We start from the raw sequence: 16059 nt of genomic DNA, 5'->3' as shown, positions 1-16059 counted from the left end.
TATCCAAGTGTGATATGCAAATTAACAAGGTGCGTGCAGGAATGGGTAAAAGGGAACGGTACTGCACAACCCCTTTAATCCAGCATTCCTCTAAAGCTGCGGATACAGCGACTCACCCGCATTTTGTTGTTGACCAGGTCTAAGATGGCGTCATAAGGAATCTTGTCCAGCGGCATACTGACCAGCCACTCCTGCAACGTTTCCAGAAGTTTCACCACATGAGGGCGCCCTGGGAACAACTGGATGAAAAAAGTAATAGGAGAAAATAAAACTTTGTAGTAAATAAATGATGAAAGTCTGCAGATTTTATACCCCGTCCTTGGATAAAGTGCCGATAATTTTGCTGCTGTAATATGTCACGGCTATACAGTTGGGGACCTCACAAATCCTGAGACTGAAGGGGACACTGGTGCACTGGGACCAGTCGCATAACAGCAAGAGCTACATCCTGACATGAGCTTCCATCAATCATATCTTGAGGAAACATTTTGCTATGGAACTGTTAGTTAAGAAATTACTCAATAAAATGCTTCCACCACCGTTGTGAATAGGCTGTGTCTGTTATGTCAGATCATCCTCATTCATTTGAATAGGGTTGAGTTGCAATACCATATACTACCCACTGACAAGGGTGGTGCTGTGTCTGGAAGACAGCAGCAGTTTTTTTGTGATCAATCTTTCCTCCCTTCGGCAAGTGTCCAGGATCTAAATGAGAACTGCGAGACTTATCTGGAGAGTGGAGCCATGAGCAGGAGCGCAGATAACATGACACGCAGATTAACACTTCACTTTCTTCCAGGACACACACAGATTTCTGACCTTGTTGCGGTATTGGGCGAGAGGCTGGCAGGAGGAGTATGCTCAGCCAGGCATGCAGACACCCAGCGACAGGCATCTGACACCACACTGCCGCCTGGCATCACATGTAACCATATCCTTTTCAAAAAAGCAGGGCAGCGCCACCTTACACCCACGTGATTTCAAGAATAAAAGGACGAGTGCCAAGGTAAAATCCATTCGGAAATCGCTTCTATAGCAATGACTTAGTATCTGTACTCATACATTAACATCTCAGTCAGATGAGGGACTTTACGGCAAACCCCATTTGAGTCAATGGGATCTGTTGGTAGCAGTCATATGACGCCTCCATCACTGCTGCCAAACTTGTCGTGACAATGGAACTGATGTGCACAAGTAGTACATAAGGCGGAAGAGGGGGTATTATAGGGCGGGATGGGGGTGTGTTCTAGGGCAGGATGAGGGTGCGTTCTAGGGCGGGATGGAGGCTGGTTCTATACCATTGTGGGGTATATATGATATTTTGATTGCTTTTTATTGTATTTTCTAGGGAAAGATAGTTGTTAAAAAAAACCCAAAAAAACAAAAAAAAACAATTCCGCCCTTCTTTTTTGGGTTTCGTTTTTAAGACATTAATTCTACGATAAAAAAAAAAAAAAGGACGTGGCACTTCCAAGAATCAGATAGAATGCCAGACAACTTTATAAATTAATTACAACGTCTGAGGTGACAATAACAATCTTCTTAATGTCCGCACCCGCTGCTTCCTCGTGTCGCCCGTGTTACATTTCATGGAATAATGCCGACATCTGTAGCTGCGTGGATGATATAATTCCTGCAGGGATAACACCGTCACACCGGGGTATGTAACTCAATATACCGCCATATAAAACACATGTACATGTGCTTGCCGCAGTAATCCATCCAAGCCTTTCAGATACAGCAGGGAAGAAGGCACAGTAAGTCTAAAATACTGAGGGGATTAGGTGTAAACAGGAAAGAAGTAACCCTCCACAGCCAATATAAAAGCAATGGAAAGGAAAATATGCTACTTTCTAAAAAAATAGCCCATCCACTAAAGATGAGCAAAAAGAGTCACAGGACCTTGATCCAGTGGCCACGTCAATAGTCCATAGTCGCTAACTAGACCCTGCGACCTCCCCTTACCTACTGGCAACTAGAGAGGAGATGGATCAAAGGAATAAAAGAATCTATACTATCTATACACAGAGAGAGATGGTGAGGGAACACTCAGCTAATTTAAATGATGAATTACATCCTAGGGTACTGAAAGAGTTAGAGGAAATTGCAGAACCACTAGCCAGAATTTTTGAAAAATCCTTGAGAACAGAAGACTCCCAGAAGACTGGAGAAGGGCAAATATTGTCCCTATCTTCAAAAAAGGAAAGAAGATGGAGCCAGGAAATTACAGGCCAGCGAGCCTTACTTCTATACCAGGAAAGATCTTTGAACAAATTATTAAGTAGTATGTATGTAAGTACCTGGATAAGAATACAGTAATTAACCAGAGACAGCATGCATTTGTAGCAAAAAAGTCATGCCAGACTAATCTAACTTCCTTCTATGATGGAATCACTGACTGGGTGGATCAGAAAAATGTGGTAGATATAGTATATCTCGACTTCAGTAAAGCATTTGATAAGGTATCTCATACTATTGAAAAAATGACCAAGTATGGGATTGACAAGGCTACGGGTTAGGTGGATTCATAACTGGCTCAGTGATCGTACTCAGAGTGGCAATAAATGGTTTCACATCCAATTGGAAAAGTGTTTCAAGTGGAGTACCACAAGGCTCTGTCCTGGCCCCAGTGTTGTTCAACAATTTTATAAATGATCTAGATAAGGCAACTGAAGGTAAACTAATCAAATTTTGCAGATGATGCAAAGCTAGGAGGGAAACCTAACACTAGAGAAGACCGAAAGGATTCAGAATGATCTAGATAAGCTTGAACAATGGGAAGCGATTAATAGAATGGTATTTAACAGGGAGAAATGCAAGATTCTATATCTGGGCAAGAAAAATAAAAATTCTGCGATGAATAGAACTAAGCAACTGCACGTATGAAAACCACCAAACTGCTAACATCCCTGGCGGCTCTCCTGATTAGTAGATCCGGCATGATGTTATCAGTGTGGAGCAGCACAATGGTGATGACACGTCAGAAGAGGCAGCACCAGGGATGCCGGGAGGTAGACGGAGATTCGTTAGGCATCCGATGGCCACAGACTATCGATTTGGCTGCCGAACCAGGATCCAGTGAAACAATTCCCTCATCTCTAGCACTGGGGATGTAGTCAGGCAGGTTCTTTGGGCTCCCGACCAGTGGTCACAGACTACAACCATGGCTGCTGAACCAGGATCTTATGAATCTTTTTGATCATCTCTACTATCCACAGGTTAGGTGTCAAATGGACATCAACCACATCCACTTCAATGAGGCCAAGCTGCAATACCAAATGCAACCTGCTGACAGGGGTGGAGTTATTTGTGGAAGATACCGGGAATCTTTTTTTTAATCCTGTACATCCTTTTTAAGAATGAAAAATGGCACCTTACATAGCAGTGATGGGTGACTGACCTTGTACAGGAGGGTGATCAAATCCTTAAAGGTTTTTAGCTTCTCTCCTTCGAGGGTCTGGTGAGTGGCAAGTTCCACACGAAGGAGGTAATGTAAGGCTGACTCCAGGTCTGCGGTGTACAACTTGGACCTACAAAACAACAAAAATATCATATGTGCGAGGACTACAATAAGATCAGATAATAAGATCTGCAAAGACTTAGCTGGGAATTGTAGTTATACATTAAAGTGAATGAGTCTGTGATGTAATACCAGGCATGGCCTATCGACGAAGGTGGCACTGTCTCTAAAAATATACGACCTTAACAGATGTCATAGAGGGGAATGTTAGTGTTTAATGTATTGTAATGGCAAAATTAATTCATCAGAGCAGAGCCGCCTTACTTGTCAAAATCCTTCCAAGCCACGTCTTCCTCCTTGTCATCCTCGGGCAGTCTCTCCGGGAGTGCAGAGTGAGCTCCGGCTTTCTTCCTTACACCCGGCAAGGACTTTAAATGGGAGGAGAATACAGATCGCAGTGGCCTCACACTGTCAATGGGAGAGAGACAAAAAAATTAAAAAAACCAAAACATGAAAAAACATTTTTCCGTATTTCAAATGAGGGCAAGGTACAGGCAACGAATTATTGAGACACTGGGCCTCATTCATCAAAACTGTCTAAATGAAGAGCACACCTGATAGAAAGGTGTCACAGAGCATCGCAGCTATGATAGAAAGGTGTCAGGATACACAGAGCATCTCAGCTATGATAGAAAGGTGTCAGGACGCTCAGAGCATCACAGCTATTATAGAAAGGTGTCAGGACGCTCAGAGCATCGCAGCTATTAGAGAAATGGGTCAAGACGCGGAGAACATCTCAGCTATTATAGAAAGGGGTCAGGATGCACAGAGCATCACAGCTATTATAGAAAGGGGTCAAGACGCTCAGAGCATCACAGCTACTATAGAAAGGGGTCAGAACACGCAGAGCATCGCAGCTTTTATAGAAAAGGGTCAGGATGCGCAGAGCATCGCAGCTATGCGAGAAAGGGTCAGGATGAACAGAGCATCGCAGCTTTTATAGAAAAGGGTCAAGATGCGCAGAGCATCGCAGATATGCCAGAAAGGGGTCAGGATGAACAGAGCATCACAGCTATTATAGAAAAGGGGCAAGACGCTCAGAGCATCACAGCTATGCGAGAAAGGGGTTAGGACGCACAGAGCATCACAGCTATTTTAAAAAGGGGTCAGGACGCTTAGAGCATCGCAGCTATGACAGAAAGGTGTCCGGACAAACACAGTGCATCGCAGTTATGAGAGACAGGGATCAGAAAGCACAGAGCATCGCAGCTATGATAGAAATGGGTCAGGACATGCAGAACATCGCAACTATTACAGAAAAAGGTCAGCACAGGGCATCGCAGCTATGAGAGAAAGGGGTCAAAAAGCACAGAGCATCGCAGCTATGATAGAAATGTGTCAGGATGTATAGAGCATTGCAGTCAGGCTCGGTTTGGAGGGGTACCGGGGAATCGCCCGGTGGGCCCTCCCCTTGGCTGTGGGAAGGAGCCAGCCAGAGGAGGAGAAGTAAAAGAAAAAAAAAAAAAAAGGGGCGCAGGCCCTTTAAAAGAGCAGGGGCGCGCGCACACAGCGTTCCTTACCTGAACGGCTGCGGCGTGCGTCCCGATTGATAGTGGCATGTGTGCGCCCGACATATGACGTCAGTGTCAGGCGACGGGCGCACACATCCACCGCTGGCCTCTGCGAGGACGCCGCCGCCGGGAGCGCAGGCAGGTAAAAGATTTTTTCCTTTCTTCTCTCTCTCGGGAGGGCCCTGGATGGATGCACATAACGGGGGGGGGCGCCTGGATGGATGCACATAACGGGGGGGCCTTGATGGACGCACATAATGGGGAGGGGCCTTGATGGATGCCCATACAGGGGATGGGGGGGGGGGGGGTGTGTTGGATGATGGATGCCCATACAGGGGATGGGGGGGAGTTGGATGATGGATGCCCATACAGGGGATGGGGGGGGAGTTGGATGATGGATGCCCATACAGGGGATGGGGGGGGAGTTGGATGATGGATGCCCATACAGGGGATGGGGGGGTGTTGGATGATGGTTGCCCATACAGGGGATGGGGGGGGTGTTGAAGGAAGGATGCCCATACAGGGGATGGGGGGTCCCTGGAAGGATGCCCATACAGGGGATGGGGGGTCCCTGGAAGGATGCCCATACAGGGGATGGGGGGGGTCCCTGGAAGGATGCCGATACAGGGGATGGGGGGGGTCCCTGGAAGGATGCCCATACAGGGGATGGGGGGGGTCCCTGGAAGGATGCCCATACAGGGGATGGGGGGGGTCCCTGGAAGGATGCCCATACAGGGGATGGGGGGGGTCCCTGGAAGGATGCCCATACAGGGGATGGGGGGTCCCTGGAAGGATGCCCATACAGGGGATGGGGTCCCTGGAAGGATGCCCATACGGGGGATGAGGGGGGCCCTGGAAGGATGCCCATACGGGGGATGAGGGGGGCCCTGGAAGGATGCCCATACGGGGGATGAGGGGGGCCCTGGAAGGATGCCCATACGGGGGATGAGGGGGGCCCTGGAAGGATGCCCATACGGGGGATGAGGGGGGCCCTGGAAGGATGCCCATACGGGGGATGAGGGGGGCCCTGGAAGGATGCCCATACGGGGGATGAGGGGGGCCCTGGAAGGATGCCCATACGGGGGATGAGGGGGGCCCTGGAAGGATGCCCATACAGGGGATGGGGGGGCCCTGGAAGGATGCCCATACAGGGGATGGGGGGGCCCTGGAAGGATGCCCATACAGGGGATGGGGGGGCCCTGGAAGGATGCCCATACAGGGGATGGGGGGGCCCTGGAAGGATGCCCATACAGGGGATGGGGGGGCCCTGGAAGGATGCCCATACAGGGGATGGGGGGGCCCTGGAAGGATGCCCATACAAGGGATGGGGGGGGCCCTGGAAGGATGTCCATACAGGGGATGGGGGGGCCCCTGGAAGGATGTCCATACAGGGGATGGGGGGGCCCTGGAAGGATGCCCATACAGGGGATGGGGGGCCCTGGAAGGATGCCCATACAGGGGATGGGGGGCCCTGGAAGGATGCACATACAGGGGATGGGGGGCCCTGGAAGGATGCACATATAGGGGATGGGGGGCCCTGGAAGGATGCCCATACAGGGGATGGGGGGCCCTGGATGGATGATTGTACGGGTGGGAGGGAGCTAGGATGGATGTTGTACGGGTGGGAGGGAGCTAGGATGGATGATTGTACGGGTGGGAGGGAGCTAGGATGGATGATTGTACGGGTGGGAGGGAGCTAGGATGGATACACATGGGGGCCAGGGGTAGGACAAGGGGACAGGATGGATACACACACGGGGGGAAGGGGCAGGACAAGGGGCCTGCATGGATACCCTTTCGGGGGGGGGGGGGGGGCAGGATGGATACATGTGGGGGGCCCAGGTGGATACATATGGGAGGCCAGGATAAATACAGTACAGACCAAAAGTTTGGACACACCTTTTCATTCAAAGAGTTTTCTTTATTTTCATGACTATGAAAATTGTAGATTCACTCTGATGGCATCAAAACTATGAATTAACACATGTGGAATTATATAATTAACAAAAAAATGTGAAACAACTGAAAATATGTCTTATATTCTAGGTTCTTCAAAGTAGCCACCTTTTGCTTTACTGCTTTGCACACTCTTCATGAGCTTCAAGAGGTAGTCACCAGAAATGGTCTTCCAACAGTCTTGAAGGAGTTCCCAGAGATGCTTAGCACTTGTTGGCCCTTTTGCCTTCACTATGCGGTCCAGCTCACCCCAGACCATCTCGATTGGGTCAGGTCTGGTGACTGTGGAGGCCAGGTCATCTGGCGTAGCACCCCATCACTCTCCTTCTTGGTCAAATAGCCCTTACACAGCCTGAAGGTGTGTTTGGGGTCATTGTACTGTTGAAAAATAAATGATGGTCCAACTAAACGCAAACCGGATGGAATAGAATGCCGCTGCAAGATGCTGTGGTAGCCATGCTGGTTCAGTATGCCTTCAATTTTGAATAAATCCCCAACAGTGTCACCAGCAAAGCACCCCCACACCATCACACCACCTCCTCCATGCTTCTCGGTGGGAACCAGGCATGTAGAGTCCATCCGTTCACCTTTTCTGCTTTGCACAAAGACACGGTGGTTGGAACCAAAGATCTCAAATTTGGACTTATGAGACCAAAGCACAGATTTCCATTGGTCTAATGTCCATTCCTTGTGTTCTTTAGCCCAAACAAGTCTCTTCTGCTTGTTGCCTGTCCTTAGCAGTGGTTTCCTAGCAGCTATTTTACTATGAAGGCCTGCTGCACAAAGTCTCCTCTTAACAGCTGTTGTAGAGATGTGTCTGCTGCTAGAACTCTGTGTGGCATTGACCTGGTGTCTAGTCTAATCTGAGCTGCTGTTAACCTGCGATTTCTGAGGCTGGTGACTAGGATGAACTTATCCTCCGCAGCAGAGGTGACTCTTGGTCTTCCTTTCCTGGGGCGGTCCTCATGTGAGCCAGTTTCCTTGTAGCGCTTGATGGTTTTTGCCACTGCACTTGGGGACACTTTCAAAGTTTTCCCAATTTTTCGGACTGACTGACCTTCATTTCTTAAAGTAATGATGGCCACTCGTTTTTCCTTAATTAGCTGCTTTTTTCTCACCATAATACAAATTCTAACAGTCTATTCATTAGGACTATCAGCTGTGTATCCACCAGACTTCTGCACAACACAACTGATGGTCCCAACCCCATTTATAAGGCAAGAAACATGGATTTTTGTGATAACTCACCGTAAAATCCTTTTCTCCGAGACGCTCATTGGGGGACACATACTGTGGGTGTATGCTTCTGCCGCTAGGAGGCTGACACTAAGTGAAGAAAAGAGGTTAGCTCCTCCTCCGTCGTATACACCCTCGCCCCTATTGCGGGTGGAACTCAGTTTGGTGTCAAAGCAGTAGGAGGACAACAAAATCAGCCTTAATACAGGTTAAACATGTCCAGAAAAGGACCACCCTTATATCACATAAAAAAATGCGTATTAACTAAACAAAAACAGAGCCAACTGGCTAATAGGATGGGTGCCGTGTCCCCCAATGAGCGTCTCGGAGAAAACGATTTTACGATGAGTTATTACAAAAATCCATGTTTCTCCTTCGTCTCATTGGGGGACACAGATACTGTGGGACGTCCTAAAGCAGTCTCTGGGTGGGAGATTGACTCACCGATCCAAGCTACATTCACCTCTTGTTTAAAAGGTGCGCCACCGCTGCTTGGAGAATCCTTCTACCCAGGCTTGCATCCGCCGAGGTCTGAGCATGGATATTATAATGTTTGGCAAATGTGTGCAGGCCTTGCAAACCTGTTCCGTCGAAGCCTGGTGCCGAAGCGCCCAAAAGGCGCCCACTGCCCGGGTGGAGTGCACTCTGATCCCTGCTGGAATCGGCGTGCCTCTAATGCGGTAGGACTCCTGAATAGCCAAACGAATCCATCTGGCTATGTTCGATTTTGAGGCAGCGAGTCCCTTCCTGCGCCCTTTGGGGACCACGAACAGCGTGTCCGTCTGACGAAAAGGTGCCGTCCGCGACACGTACCTCCGGAGGGATCTTACCAGGTCTAACTTGTGAAGAGCCTTTTCCACACGGTGCACCGGTACTGGACAAAATGAAGGCAAAACAACATCTTCATTAATGTGAAAAGAGGACACGACTTTCGGCAGAAAAGGAGGGGCTGGTCTGAGGACCACCTTATCCTTATGAAAAGTGAGGAACGGATAGGGCTGCCAGCTCTGAAACCCGCCCGATGGAAGTGATGGCCACTAGGAACACCACTTTCCAGGAAAGGTACCTAAAAGATATCCTGAAGCGGTTCAAATGGAGCTTCCTGCAGAACACTTAGGACCATGTTAAGGTCCCAGACGTCCATAGGCGCCTTATTAGGGAGGTACCAAGTGGGAGACTCCCTGAATAAAAAGTCTTCACCTGCAAATTGGTTGCAATTCTGCGCTGGAACAGGACGGATAAGGCCGATATTTGTCTCCTGAGGGAACTTGGGGCAAAGCCCGAGTCTAATGCTCTAACAACTGAGCTATCCGGGCTATCTAAGCCCGACTGGAGAAAAGCCAAGATGTTGGGGATCGAGAATCTGAGCGGAGAAACACTGCGGCCTCGACACCAAGCAAAGAACACCTTCCAGGTGTGGTGGTAAATTCATGCTGAAGCAGGCTTCCGGGCGCTAATCATTGTAGCGACCACCTCACTCCTGAACTCTGCCTGGGTTAGAATCCAAGATTCAACGGCCACGCCGTCAAACACAGGGTCCCTGAGTTCGGGTGGCAAATCGGCCCTTGAGACAGTAGATCTGGGCACTCTGGCAGGCGCCAAGGAACGTCGGCGAGCAGCTGCATTAGATCTGCGTCCCACGCTCGACGGGGCCAGTCTGGGACCAGCAGAATCGCCAGCACCCCTTCCGTCTTGATCTTTTTGATGACTCTCGGAAGTAGTGGAAGTGGGGGAAATAGATATGGGAAGCGATACTGGTTCCATGGAAGAACCAACGTGTCCACTGCGAATGCCTGTGGGTCCCTGGCCTGATCGACATATGTGGGCACCTTGGCATTCACTCTGGAAGCCATCAGGTCCACATCCGGAGCTCCCCACAGTTGACAAATCTGCTGAAAAACTTCGGGATGTAGAGACCACTCTCCGGATGCAAGACCCTGCCGGCTGAGAAAGTCTGCCACCCAATTTTCCAAGCCCCAGAATGTGGACAGCCGAAATCACCGAGTGGTTTGCTTCAGCCCACTGAAGAACGAGCCCCACCTCGCGCATGGTTGCTCTGCTGCGGGTGCCCCCTTGATGATTTATTTAAGCCACAGCCGTGGCGTTGTCTGATCGAATCCGGATGGGGCGGCCTGCTAGAAAGTGATGAAACTTCTGCAGAGCCAGCCGAATTGCTCGTATCTCCAATAAGTTGATCGGGAGGCGTGCCTCCTGTGGCGACCACCGTTCCTGGGTTGTGTGGTGGCAAAACACCGCTCCCCCACCGAGGAGACTGGCGTCGGTTGTCATTACAAAGCCAATGATCTAGGGGGAAAGGTTTCCCCTGGGTCAGAGAGGAACTGGTTATCCACCATCCGAGCGACTGCCTGACTTGAGAGGACAGTCGGAACCGCCGATCGAGCGTGAAAGGATTCTTATCCCAGGCTGACAAGGGGCGTGCTGCAGGGGGGCGAAAGTGGAACTGGGCGACAGGTATCGCTTCCATTGCTGCCAGCATTTTCCCTAGAATCCTTCATCCCGGATCGGATGGTATGAGGGACTGGTTGGCGAATTGTCCGGACTCCCTGCCGGAGAGCTAGCACCTTTTCTTGAGGGAGAATTACCAACCCTCGGCAAGTGTCGAAGATCATTCCTAGGAAGGAGATCCTCTGAGCTGGCAAAAGGGATGACTTCTTTGCATTGCCAACCATCCTAAGCGGGCAAGAGTATCTAGCGTGATGTTGACCTTTTCCTCGCATGCCCGTATTGACGGGCCCTTGACCAAGAGGTTGTCCAGATAAGGCAAGACGACTATGCCTCGAGAATGCAGCGTGGCCATGACAACTGCCATAACCCTTGTGAACACTCTGGGAGCAGTGGCTAGCCCGAAGGGTAGCACTACGAACTGAAAATGTTGATCACCGATGGAGAAGCGTAGAAACCTCTGATGAGGAAAAATGGGAATATGCAGATATGCGTCCTGGACGTCTATTGAGGCCAAGTATTCTCACTGCTCCATGGCCGATATGACTGAACGGAGAGACTCCATCTGGAAATGTCTGATCCTGATGAATTTGTTTAGAAGCTTCAGGTCCAAAACAAGCCTGACAGACTCGCCTTTTTTGGGAACTGCAAAAAGGTTGGAATAGAACCCCTGAGCTCTTTCCGGCACTAGAACAATGACTCCGTTGTGCTGGGGCGATTTAATTGCTCCCAATAGAGCCCTTGCCTGGGTATCCACCCTGGGAAGCCGGGAAAGAAAAAACCGTCTTGGAGGATATCTGACAAATTCTATTCTGTAACCTGAGGCCACCAATTCCTTTCCCCATGCGTCGTGAGCGACATTGACCCAGACGTGGTGAAACCAGAGTAGGCGGGCGCCCACCTTGCCAGTGTCGTCTGGTAAAGGCCTCAAGTCATTTGGCCGGCGATCTTTGGGATCTGGATCCCATCGATCTGGGCTGCTGAGTATGCATTCTCCTCAATGGGTTGGCTCTATATGAGACCTGCCGCTCCCTATCCTGGTTGGGGCGGCCTGAGGTGGCAGAATTGGCCACTGTAGTCCACCCGGGGTTACGAAAGGCCCAAAAACGTGCCTGAAAACGGGTGACGAAAAGCGTTTTGACCTTTTGTTGAGAGAGAAACCCGCTCTTTCCTCCTGTGGAGTCGGAGATAAGTTGATCCAACTTCTCCCCAAATAGCTGGCCGCAATGGTAAGGTAGGGAAGTCAAGGACTTCTTAGAAGTAGAATCGGCTCGCCATGTCCTTAACCATAGGGCTCTTCTGATAGAAATTGAATTAGCGGCAGCAAGTGCCAAGCAATTGTCTGCATCCAAAGACGCATTGATTACACAGTCTCCAGCCATCACCCTCTGACCTGCGACTTAGAAATCTCTGCAGGTAGATCCTGCTTCTGCGCGACTTTGTTTAATGCTTCTGACCATATTATAGCCTTGGCTACCCAAGTTGCTGCGAATGAGGGAGCGAGCGCTGACCTTGACACCTCATATAATGAGCAAGCTAAGCTCTCTATAAGGCGATCTGTGGGATCCTTAATTGAGGAAACACTAGGGACGGATAGCAGAGTCTTAGTGGCTAGGCGCGAAACCGGAGGATCCACCATTGGGGATTCCATCCATTTTTTATTGAGGTCTGGAGCAAACTGATACCTTGTTTCGAGTGCCCTTTTGACCCGAGAAACACCTGTCTGGACGTTCTCTGTGCCGCTGCACTATGTCCTCAAACTCCGGGTGAGAGGAAAAAATTCTGTGCGGGCGCTTCACTTGCTTAAATGCCACTTCATGGCCCGTAGCCGCTGCGGGATCATCCTCAATCCCCAAGGTCTGATTGACAGCTTCTATGAGGCTCCACACTATTTCACGTGACGCTGCAGTATCCAGGTCAAGGGGCTCGTCTGAGTCGAATTCTGAGGTCTGCTCGCTATCAACCACTGGTGATGGGGAGCGAGAGCAGAACTTACAGATGCCAAGGCACCGGATGGACTGGGCCACACAGTGTGGATTCGTTTCCCTCGGGTCTGCCTTGAGTGAGAGCAGTCACTGTAGGCGAGGTGCTCTTGTGATGTGGAGGTCCCCGCTAATGCCGGAGAGCCACTGTCCCTGCCCTGAAGGGACTCAATTGCATGACCTGTGACAGTGATAGGACCCACTCTGGGGGGCTTGGCACCTTAGTCGCGGTCGTAGAGGACGGACACTGAGGTTCTGTTAGGCGTCGGGCTCCGGGCGCTGCACAGCGGGAATCCCGAGCCTTGTCCTCTGCGGTCTTCCCACACCAGCATTGTGGGTTCGGTCGCAGGGGAGGGCTCCTGGGCGTGTTTGGAGTCGCCGGCTTTGCATAATCGCTTGCTCTGCGCCTGCGGAAACGCAGCCCGACAAGAGATGCATGCGGCTTCTTCGGACATGCTGTATCTGTCCGCTGCTGGGGATAGGGGGAAGGAGGTAGTACCTCGTCTTCCCTGTGGTCCCCCGGGCAGCACTTACCCCAGTCCTGTGCCCCACCGTTCCTGAAGGCCTCGGCACATAAATCGCGCGCCACCAGCTGTGGGGCGGACCGCCAGCATATAAACCGGTCCAGTGGTGGTATTTCCGGGTCTGCGGCCTAGCCGCGCTCCGAAGCCGGGGACTAAAATTTATCCCCTGCCGCCCGGTCACGGCTTAGCTTCGGCTAAAGCTGTGGCCTCAATTTATCCCCTGCCCGCGACGGGGGGGGGGGGGGGGCGAAAAAAATGACAAAAAAATGGCGATACTTACTGGCGCGGGCTTCTCCGCGCCGTTTTGCAGCCACTGGCCGGTGGCATCTGACAGCTAAGGGCTCCAGCCCCGGATCTTCGCCGCAGGAGCCCTCCCAGGCCCTCTCCTCACTGACGATCCTCTTCAGCTTCCCAGCTCAGGTATGTGAGGGGCCCTTGATAAAATAGGACAGTGCAGACACCCTAGCTCCATCTAACCCCTTCAGGGGGTGAGGAGAGGGACAGTCCGCCGCCTTGCAGAATCAAAGTCATAGCAATGGTGGAGCAGTGGGGGCCGAAATGACTAGTCAAGTGCCTCTGTACAGCCCATGGTTTCAATACCTAGGGGGTGGTCAGGGCTAAGTCCGGCATTGTGTCCCACGTCGCGGGAGAGGATACATGGAGGGACACTCGCACATGCTCGCCCGTTGATGGTTTGGGGAAATCGGACCCTTTCAATAGGATCCGTTGCCCCTGTCTCATCTTCATAGACGGCAAAAATAAAATAAAAAAAGGTCTGTGGAAAACGGCCCAGATATGTCCCACGATGCGGGAGAGGATACGTGGAGACGATACTCAACATGTGCTCGCCCGTTGATGATCGGACCCTTTCACTAGAGTCTGTCGCCCCTGTCTCATCTTCATGGGGGAAAAAAAAAAAGAAAAAGTCTGGAGCAAAACCAGACGTGTGTGCCTCCATGGACACTAAGCAAAAAACTGAGTTCCGCCCGCAATAGGGGAGAGGGTGTATACGACGAAGGAGGAGCTAACCTCTTTTTTTCCACTTAGTGTCAGCCTCCTAGCGGCAGAAGCATACACCCACAGTATCTGTGTCCCCCAATGAGACGAATGAGAAATCCCACTTATTAAACCTGACAGTGCACACCTGTGAAGTGAAAACTATTTCCGGTGACTACCTTTTGAAGCTCATCAAGAGAATGCCAAGAGTGTGCAAAACAGTAATCAAAGCAAAAGGTGGCTACTTTGAAGAACCTAGAATATAAGACATATTTTCAGTTGTTTCACATTTTTTTGCTAATTATATAATTCCACATGTGTTAATTCATAGTTTTGATGCCTTCAGAGTGAATCTACAATTTTCATAGTCATGAAAATAAAGAAAACTCTTTGAATGAGGTGTGTCCAAACTTTTGGTCTGTACTGTATATGGGGGGCAGGATAAGAGACGAGGATGGATATATGAGGGAGCCAGGATGGATTTATGGGGGACAGGACAAGGGACCAGGATGCATATACATGGTGGGTCAGGATGCATATATATGGGGGGCCTGGATGGATATATGGGGGAGGGGGAAGGACAAGGGACCAGTATGCATATATATTTTTATTAATTTCATTGTGCATTCAGTGCATATATGGGTGTGACCGCCCTCTTTCTGAGCTGGGAAAACCATCCTGTCTGGCCTAAGCTTTTACTAGAGGTTCAGCCGCTCGATCCTTGTTCACATTCACGTCACTTGGCAAGTGAAAAGGTTTTAAATACTAGAGTAGGGACTGTCCCACAAGGGTTGCCGTGACATGGCGGGATGGCTTGTACATTATTTTGATCAAAATTATGTTTACTAAATACCCTTATTAGCAGTTTATTTTTTACTTTTTAGTTCAAGATACTTGTGTTTTTTGCTTTTTATATATATAGGGGGGCCTGGATGCATATAAATGGCAGGCCAGGATGCATTTATGGGGCAGCCAGGATGGATATATGGGGGGGGGGAGGTGGTTGCCAGGATCAATACATGGAGGGGGGGCAGGATGGATATATGAGTGGGCAAGAATTCACATATGGGGAGCCAGAATGGATATATAGGGAGAAGGGACCAAGATGCAGATGTATGGGGGCCTAAGATAGATTTATGGATGAGGGGGGCAGGGCAAGGGACCAGGATGCAGATATATGGTGAGGGGCCAGGGTGGATATATGCAGGGGGGGGGGGACAGGATGGCTATATGGGGGGGGGGGGGGGGCAGGACAAGGGACCAGGAAGGATATATGCGGGTCCAGGAGAGATATATGGTGAGGCAGGACAAGGGACATATGAGGGCCAGTATGTATACTTGGGAAAGCGGGATGGATATCTGGGGGCCAGTCTGGACAAGGGACATAGGGGGTCAGGCTGGGCGAGATTATTAAATAAAGGGGGGGCCAGGATGAGGGACTTTATTACTGTTTGGGGGCCAGAATGAGGAACATACTATATTAGTTTATGGTGACAAGTGGGGAACATAATTTCTTTAGGGTCCAATTAGAGACATTATTACTACTGTAATATAATTTACTTTTTAGGAAACAGTTTTCCATGGAGGGAACAAAAGGGGATCCTGTTACTGTGCAGGGCGGTACTACGTTGCTTTTCTTCTTCATCTGATAGTGTAGAAGTCAGGGAAAAAGTAAGGAAAATGCTCTGGAATCGATCAGCTATTGATGACCGTGTTTTTTATGCAGAGACGAGTCCTGGCTGGAAGATGTGACGGCGGTCTGTGCTGGTTGAAGAAAAGCAAAGATGAAGGACTTCAACTACAGACGTCACTGGTGAGTCAGTGTATTACATGCACACACACTATATACTGTGTACAGAGCTCCTTTGTAT

At 50.1% G+C, this 16059-nt stretch overlaps 1 protein-coding gene across 3 annotated transcripts in view; it reads right to left on the bottom strand.

Moving 5' to 3' along the window:
- QSOX2 (quiescin sulfhydryl oxidase 2) overlaps nucleotides 1-16059 on the bottom strand; it is a 48427-nt gene that overhangs the window by 14702 nt on the left and 17666 nt on the right. For all 3 annotated transcript variants that reach the window (XM_073541045.1, XM_073541047.1, XM_073541046.1), the window contains exons 7-9: nucleotides 3785-3928; nucleotides 3401-3530; nucleotides 117-239 (exon numbers count right to left, since the gene is read on the bottom strand). In XM_073541045.1, the coding sequence (XP_073397146.1) occupies nucleotides 117-239; nucleotides 3401-3530; nucleotides 3785-3928 (397 nt within the window). The remainder of the gene's footprint in view (nucleotides 1-116; nucleotides 240-3400; nucleotides 3531-3784; nucleotides 3929-16059) is intronic.

This window comes from Dendrobates tinctorius, unplaced genomic scaffold (assembly GCF_039654945.1).
Source record: "Dendrobates tinctorius isolate UK_male_01 unplaced genomic scaffold, ASM3965494v1 ptg000120l, whole genome shotgun sequence".
Classification (NCBI taxonomy): Eukaryota; Metazoa; Chordata; class Amphibia; order Anura; family Dendrobatidae; genus Dendrobates; species Dendrobates tinctorius.
Note: the sequence above shows the minus strand (reverse complement) of the source record. Positions and strands in the feature narration are given on the sequence as shown.